The sequence below is a fragment of the Ursus maritimus genome, unplaced genomic scaffold (genome assembly GCF_017311325.1).
Source record: "Ursus maritimus isolate PB19 unplaced genomic scaffold, ASM1731132v1 scaffold_32, whole genome shotgun sequence".
In the NCBI taxonomy this organism is placed as follows: Eukaryota; Metazoa; Chordata; class Mammalia; order Carnivora; family Ursidae; genus Ursus; species Ursus maritimus.
This window is the reverse complement of record NW_024425786.1, coordinates 9,439,248-9,447,748: the sequence shown is the minus strand read 5'-3', so window position 1 is coordinate 9,447,748 and position 8,501 is coordinate 9,439,248. Positions and strand designations below refer to the sequence as shown.

Genomic DNA, 8,501 nt, shown 5'->3' with positions numbered 1-8,501 from the left:
TAAGACTTTGGACTCTGGGGCTTACAGCAGGGGTCCCCCATTTCTCAGGGCTTTGGCCTCAGACTAGAAGTTACCTCATCTGCTCCCCTGGTTTTCAGGCCTTCAGTCTTGGACTGAGTCATACCACTGGCTTTGCTGGTTCTCCAGCTCACAGATGACAGAGAGTGGACTTCTGCGGTGACCATGTGAGCCAATTCTAACACATCTGTATACAGTCTATTGGTTGGTCAAGAAAACCTGGCCAAGACATTGTCTTACCACAGGCAAGGGAGTCAGTCACTGCCTAGAGGTATTTTGTTACATATCCTAATATACTGACTTCAAAACATGTTGCTCTAGTCTTTCCTGGTGGGGGAAGAGAGGTGTTAGGAGAATAAAGTCCGCTTCTCATTGACATGGCCTAGCCCTGGGGTATTATTTGTTTTAATGTGGTGTAGAAATACTAAGTTTCCATGCCTGTAGGATTTTAGTACTTTTGCTAAAAGGAACTTGAATGTCTTTACTGGCCACCTCGTTGAGTTCAAGGACGACCACCCACCTGTGAAGGGCATGGGTTGGTGAGGCCCAGAAGCTCCAGTTAATCTGCAGTGTGAACAGTCCCTTCCAGAATTGGCCCTGCTTTGTGCAGTGAAGCCCTTTCTCACCACAAAGGCCGGGAACTGAGGCCTCGGGGTCCACCTGGAGAACGGTGGGGAGGGTTCACGTCCAGGGTCACAGCATCTGGCTCAGCAGTGAGGGTCTCCAATGGCTCATTGGCCACTTAACATGTTCCAATTGTTGTATTGACCCACCCAACAGCCCCTGAAACAAGGAGTCAAGAGAGACCCCGGAAAGAATAAAGAACTGGAGGAAATCATAAACATGCTGTGAGTTCCTGGGGCCAAATCCCACCACAGCGGTTACAGAGTTTCTGATCATGGACAACTCAGTACGGCTCTTCTCCATCAGCAGCTGGAGCTTCCTGAAGTGTGACTTGGAGAAACCAGTTAATTGATCATGGAAGGCACCGGAGAGTTTACACTGAGGTTCTTTATTTCCTACCCTCTTTTTACAAGGGTCCACACAGGGATAACTCCCACATGTGAGTCTCAAGCTCAAATCTCCCTCCAGAAATTCAGATTCACATTTCTGACTGTAGGACACATATCCGTGAAGGTCCCAGCGACTCCCCGAGTCAAGGCTTCTGTGTCCGCAATCCTGCCCTCCCGCTGGGTCACCTTCCCTCTCCCATCCACACTGAACAGATATCTGAAACCGGGGGTCCGTGTTCCCTTTTCATGCAATGCACCTAGGTCCTAGACTTCAGTTTCCAAATGCCCAGAAGACAGTTGTGGATAGACGCATGCGCCCAATCAGGCAGGCGTAGAACAGGGATATATGATGGGCTCTAAATCATAGAATATCTCGCGCCATAGCGAGGACAGGGGCTGGTGCTAAGCCAGATGGTCCAGGGCAACCCCAAGTCCCTCAGGATCTCTGTCGGCTCAGCTTGAACCTGGGCAAACATCCCCAGGTGGGGAGCTCCCTGAGCGCCAAAACTCTCCAGAGGGGCAGGATAGAGCTCTGGGTGCAGGTGGTGCCGCTGGGCGGTGTGGTACAGTGGCCTCCCATCCATGGCTGCGGAGAGGACATTCCCACTGACTCTGAAGGTCTGGAGCTGGTGACAGAGGCTCGGGGCTGGCAGGATGGCCCCGAGGTGGGCTTCCGTGAGTCCACACAGATCTAAGCCCAGGTCCTGGAGCCTGGCTGCCACTTGGAGAGGCTTGAGGCTGAAACCGGTCAGGCTGCTGCCGCTCAGATCCAGACCCTTCAGCTGGCTGATATTCGGGCACTGGGGGAGGGGCGCCAAGTCCGACTCTGTGAGCTGACAGTTGGTTAAGGAGAGGGTCTCCAAAGGGGTCTTCAGGCACCTGGGGAGAAACCAAACAGGCCTGGGGAACGGGGGGTGGGGGGTGGGGGTCCAGGTGGCCTCAAAGGGGAGACAGCTGACTTGTCCAAGGCCAACGTCATTGTGACCATCTGATGAAGGTCAGTACCCAGGACCCCAGCCTCATTTTGGGCTGGGGCCTCCCACCTTCACTTACGGGACTAAGTCAGGTTCACAAAATCTTTAAAGCCCCCTTTCCTCATCTGTCAAGCAGAGGACAACAGACTCCGACGTACTTATGGAAATGAATGAAGGTAACGGAATGGGCTAGAAGAGGCTCAGTCTGACACGGGGTCTCAATCAACGGTGGGCATCCCTGAATCTTAATATTGGGATACAAGGCCATACATGCTCTCAACTCAGGCTTCCTTCAGGCCATTGCTCGGGCCTCAGGCCCCCGTATCTCTGAGCCAGGCGAGGCTAGTGGGAGGCAGAGAAGGACCAAACCTGGGCAAGGTCCCCCAGCCTCAACCAGGGGTGCCAGTGTGCGGGGATCCCTTACATCCCCGCATCATCAGGACACCTTCTACCACTTTTCATGATCCTTTCTGCTGCCACTCTCTTGCCTCCAGAATCCTGCATCCCCCATATTCATTCCCGGACCTGGAGCGTGAAACCTTTCACAGATGGGGGAGTCGAGACAGACTCCTGCGTGTTCACGAAGCTGCTGAGCACACAGCTCCCCTGTGGAGATGCTCAGGTCTGCTGTGGCTCCCCCTCCTCGATGCCCTCTCCCCTTTCCTGTTTCCCTAAGTCATCTTATCTTGAGAATTCGCAAACCCACCCTCACTGTATCTGAGCCCCCCTCCCAGTGCGTAGCTTCCTGGCGAGGTGTCTCTTGCCATAGCCCCGAACCTTTATGTGGGTGGTTGTGCGATGCCACACTCAAGATAGAGCAGCAAATGAGACAGTGCACCTGACACCCCCGTGTCGCATTCACTGTGACACCACCCGGGCTTGCCAGCCCTCACCTGAGCGTCTGGTCCAGGCGGCCCTCGAGGAAGGAGGGAGGTTCCATAGAGAGCTTCCATAGGCAGTGCAGCCGGAGGACCTGAGAGGTGAATCGGGCGACTTGCTGCTTCTCCTCCTTGGAGGGGGTCACGTGGGGGTGGGAGAGCAGGAGGCTTTCTGTCTGGCCGTAATTCGCTTAGCATAATGCCCTCTAGATTCATCCACGCTGACACACGGGGCAGGATTTCCTTCTCTGTTACAGCTGCATGATATTCCATTTTGGACATACATCCTGTTTTTTTTTTTTTCTTTACCCTTTCCCCCATCGAAGGACATTTAGGCTGCTTCCATATCTTGGCTCTTGTGACTAACGCTGCAGTGAACATGGGTGCTCATATCTCTTTGAGGAGCGAATGTGCAGCCTGGTGACCGCAGTTAAGAAGACGGTGTTGTATATTTGGAAGTTCCTGGGAGTAGGTCTTTTTTTTTTAATTCTATTTATTTATTTGACAGAAAGAGAGAGAGCACAAGCAGGGGGAGTGGCAGGCAAAGGGAGAGGGAGAAGCAGACTTCCTGCTGAGCAGGGAGCCCGACGCAGGGCTCGATCCCAGGACCCTGGGATCATGAGCTGAGCCAAGGCAGACGCTTCACTGACTGAGACCCCCAGGCGCTCTGCTGGGAGTGGGTCTTAAGCATTTCTCACACACGCAGAGTTAACTGTGTGAGGGCACAGATGTGTTCATGACCCGGTCTTGGTCATCAGGGCACATGTAGACCTGTGTATCGTCACACTGTGTATTTTAATTACATACAGTTTTATTGGTCAATTGTTCCTCAATTAAAAAAAGAAAAGTCTTCCCTGGATGTCCGGGTGTGCCAGCAGCTATTCTGGGTGACGGGGAGACAGCCAACAAGTGTGACCCGGTCCAGCTCTCAGCGTTATCTCCTATGTGCAGACCTTACTTTCCATCAAGGCATACAAAAAACTCATCAACTGAACAGTAGATTAAACGCAGTTAGACCCACACCCCGGTCACAGCAGTGCGGGATGGCAAAAGTGCGTGCAAGCCGAAAGTACAAAGCAATCCTAATAATCAATGGGAAAAATTATGATTATCCCGTGGCCTTCAAAAATTTTTAAGAACTCTCTTACTGTGGTTATAAATGTATAGAGAAAAAAAAAACCAGTAAAACTAATATTTATTTAGTACCATGTCATTTAAAACACTGAGAATTAAAGTGCTTTTTGTCCTTGTAAAAAAATTTATCAAGAGTAGTTTGAACAGTGATCACCTTCTCATGGCTTCACTGGGGACAGGGAGCAAGGGTCTTCTCTAAGCTTTGGTGAATTGTTTGTTATACTCCTAACTTCGGCTCGGCCTCCCACGTTTAATCTTTTGTGCTGCCAATGTCACGAAGTATCCCCAAGAGTTCCGATAATGTGAAGTTTCTTGCCATGTCACTGCTCCTGGGACATCTTCATCCCTTTCCTTAGACACTTTGCTCTGTTATGCATCTCTGGGAGATGGGAACGGGAGCCTGAGACCGACAGCGGCCCAGGAGGGAGGGGAGCCTGGGTAGGGGCACCGGCAGATCACCTGGGACTTGGAACAAAGACAGAATCCATGGAAAGATTTCCATGATCTGATTAAAACCATCTCGCTCACCGGGAAGGACGTGTGGAGATCCAGCTGTAGGGGAGCAAACCGGTCAGAGCACAGACCAGTTCAGTCACCAGACAGCCTCAGAGGTAGACACACGTGGACACCGTAGTCCAAGAGGACTTCCATCCTCTAAATGGATGAATGGTGTGGTATGTAAATTATATCCCAATAAAGCTGTTATTTTTTTTTAATGCCACACTTCATCTAAATTATTTTAATTTTGGAAAACATAACTGCTTTTGATAAAAATACAGCGTTTATATTTTCATAGGTCATAGGTTGGGTACCATGCTATGTAATTGCAGTAATATACATGTTCTTAAAATTTTTCCATTTTAATTAATATGGCAAATATTAATAGACACAACCCCCCCAAAACAAAAGCTCTTTGGGATCTGTGATACATTTTAAGGATCTAAAGGAGTCTTGACACTCACGGGGCACCTGGGTGGATGGGGCGCCTGGGTGGCTCAGTCGTTAAGCGTCTGCCTTCGGCTCAGGGCGTGATCCTGACGTTATGGGATCGAGCCCCACGTCAGGCTCCTCTGCTGGAAGCCTGCTTCTTCCTCTCCCACTCTCCCTGCTTGTGTTCCCTCTCTCACTGGCTGTCTCTCTCTCTGTCAAATGAATAAATAAAATCTTAAAAAAAAAAAAAAAAGGAGTCTTGACACTCAAACTTTGAGAACTGCTGACCTAGGAAAGCAATGCTTTTTCGCTAGTGGTGAGGAGTTTCATGATGGTTCTTTTCTCCTTCTACTGTTAGTGTGCGCGCCATCCAAACATAGCTGGTCTGATCGGACTGGCGGGGGTCAGCCCCGGCGCCAGGCCACACTCTAGCTGCACCTTCTCCCTCCGCTGTCTTGGTTTAATCAGCTACACCGTTCCCAGGTGCAAATACTTGCTTCCGTCTCTTCCATGGTAAAATGTGATCCCTTTACTTCTCTTTCCTGTCGAGTTCTGGGCATAATTTCTCAGAATAATTGTCATATGAATCGTGAGGTCAGCAACACACAGTGTGCCCTACAGACAAATGGAGTGTGGGGAAATACGGGGTGCGGGGGCAAGCAGGCAGGGGACTTGGGGTCTGGGCGGTAGGGGGAGGTCCCTCAGGGGCCTCACTGCAGTGGGACCTGAGGAGCTGGGTTCCATGTCCTGGCTCCTGCCCGGGACCCACACACCCAGCCCGCTGGTGCCTGGACTTGTCATCTGTGCAGTGGTTTTGTTCCTTATCGTGGCCTCTGCTCAGAAGAGGCACCACCAGCAAATCAAGTCAGCGAAAGTCACAGGGGTCTTGAAAAGTAAAGGCTGTCCCCTGACCTTCCGAGCGGGGAGTACAGGTATCGTCCCCATAACTGGCATTGCCACAGAGACCTTGCGCCGGGTCTCTGCCGGTGGGAGAGACATTCTGGAGGGAAGAAGGTGACTCAGAGCCCACGTTCCCAGGAAGTTCCTTGATAACTGACCCAGATACAGCGCAGTGCCCCCTCCTGCACAGACGTGGACGCTGGTGTGATGAGAGGTCGCAGAGGCAAGGTTTCGGCCGATCCTGATGTCACCTGCCCTCCCGTTCCAGCCCCCTCTCCAAAACCCAGTGAGAAGGCACCACCCCAGCCAGGACTGTTAGACTCCCTTGTCTCCCACTAACACTCTGGGTCTTCTAAGCTTTTGCTCTTCCAAAATTTTTTCCAAATCTAAAGTGCCTGGTCCTTGCTCACGTACTTCCTCGCCTGTCTCTCTATCCAGACGATCTTGGGTCTCTGGCCACCAGGGGGCACCGTGGGCCCACAGTTAGCTGCAGTGGAGGGTCCGGTGCAGGGCGTACTGGTCTCACCTTGAACTAGGGGGAAGCACAGGGGGAAGCACAGGGAGAGCAGCTAGGCAGATGGAACACAGCCATGAGGGGAGAGGCTGGCTAGGAGATCACTGGAAGTTTGTAAGTAGGGTGGTGACATGACCTGATGTATGCTTTCCAGTCCTCCCCGGCCCCATCCCCCCACCGCTGCTGGATTATGTTCCACCACGCAGTTAACCGTGAAGCAGAGACACCAGCCAGGAGACTCTCCAAGCTCCCAGTGGGGGATCCTGGTTTGCCCTTGAGTGGCAGTGGGGATGGCTTTGTGGACGCCTTGGAGGTGGAATCAGCAGGACTTGCTTTGAGCAAATGTGAGGTGTGAGGGGTCAAGAGACCCTCTAGAGCTTGGTCCTGACTTTCTGAGGTTGAAAGGAATGGGAAGGGAGCAGATATATAATAAAAAGTAAGTCTGCTGGGCCATGTTAGATTGCAGACGATTACATCATTGGATGAAAAATAAAATCAAGTACAGAATAGCCTATGCAATAGAATTCTATTCATATAAAACCATGTATATACTCATTCAACAGCTATTTGCAAACGCCTCCCGGATTAATTTTGTACTTTATACCTGGTGGTGGAGGGTTGGAGGGGCAAGGGGGATTCCAGCCCCAGAACGTTTCCAAGCCAAGGCCCCTAACCAAGGTTGGTTTCAGGTCTGGAAGAGCAACGATGTAACCACAGTTCCCCTGCAGTCTCTCCAGAGACCTCAGAGACAAGAAGGTGAAAGACCTGTACTCTGAAAACTATAGAACACTGATTAAAAAAAATTGAAGACGACACAAATAGAAAGACATTCCATTTTCATGGACTGGAAGAATAAACATTGTTAAAATGTCCATACTACCCAAAACAATCTACACATTCAATGCAATCCCTATCAAAATGCCAACAGCATTTTTCATAGAGTTAGAACAAACAATCCCAGAATTTGTATGGAAACATAAAAGACCCTGAATAGCCAAAGCAATCTTGAAAAAGAAAAACAGAGCTGGAGGCATCAGAATTCTGGACTTCAAGTTACATTACAAAACAGTAATCAAAGCGGTATAGTAATGGCACAAAAATAGACACATAGATCAATGGAACAGAATAGAACATCCAGAAATCAACCCACAATTAATCTTTGATAAAGCAGGAAAGAATACCTAATGGGAAAAAGACAGTCTCTTCAACAAACGGTATTGGGAAAACCAGATGGCTACCTGCAAAAGAATGAAACTGGACCACTTTCTTTCACCATACTCCAAAAATAAACTCCAGATGGAGTTTCATTTCAAAGACCTAAATGTGAGACCTGAAACCATAAAAATCCTAGAAGGTAGCACAGTCAGTAATTTCTCTGACATCGGCCATAGCAACATTTTTCTAGATATATTTCATGAGGCAAGGGAAACAAAAGCAAAAATAAAACTCTTGGGACTTCATCAAAATAAAAAGCTTCTGCACAACAAAGGAAACAATGGATAAAACTGAAAGACAGCCTACTGAATGGAAGAAGATGTTTTCAAATGACATATCTGATAAAGGTTTAGTATCCAAAATATATAAAGAACTTACACAACTCAACACCCAAAAACCAAATAATCTAATTTAAAAATGGTCAGAAGACATGAACAGACACTTCTCCAAAGAAGACATGCAGGTGGCCAACAGGCAGGTGAGAAGATGGTCAACACCGCTCGTCATCAGGGAGATGCAAATCAATACTGAAATGAAACATCACCCCACACATGTCAGAATGGCTAATGCTGGAGAAACCCTGAACCTGAAACCACAGCAGTCTATAAAAAAGGAGTCGAATTGGCCAGCAGGGGGCAGGCTCGTTCCAGCCAGTGGGACAGCACCGGCTAGGGCTTGGCTCCTAAAGTGCCAGGTTCCACTGTGAAAAGCATCCCCACCCTGAGCCAATGTCCACATCCTCATCCCCCAAACCTCTGAATATGTTTGTTTATATTCCAAAAGAACTTTGCAGATGTGACTAAGGATTTGAGACAGAGGGATTATCCTGGATTACCCAGGGCCCCCTGTGATGACAGGGGTCCTCCCAGGAGGGAGGCAGAGAGAGAAGATGCTACATTGCCTGGGGCTCTGGAAAGAGAGAGGG

At 49.6% G+C, this 8,501-nt stretch overlaps 1 protein-coding gene across 1 annotated transcript; it reads right to left on the bottom strand.

Annotated features, from left to right (window-relative positions):
• Nucleotides 1-1,014: 1,014 nt before the first annotated feature.
• On the bottom strand, nt 1,015-3,074 carry LOC103666851 (putative PRAME family member 26; the record flags this gene model as incomplete). Its single annotated transcript, XM_008694930.2, has 2 exons — nt 1,015-1,910; nt 2,899-3,074. Coding segments are annotated over 2 exons (699 nt in total), but the record flags the coding sequence as incomplete, so codon positions are not given.
• Nucleotides 3,075-8,501: the final 5,427 nt, after the last annotated feature.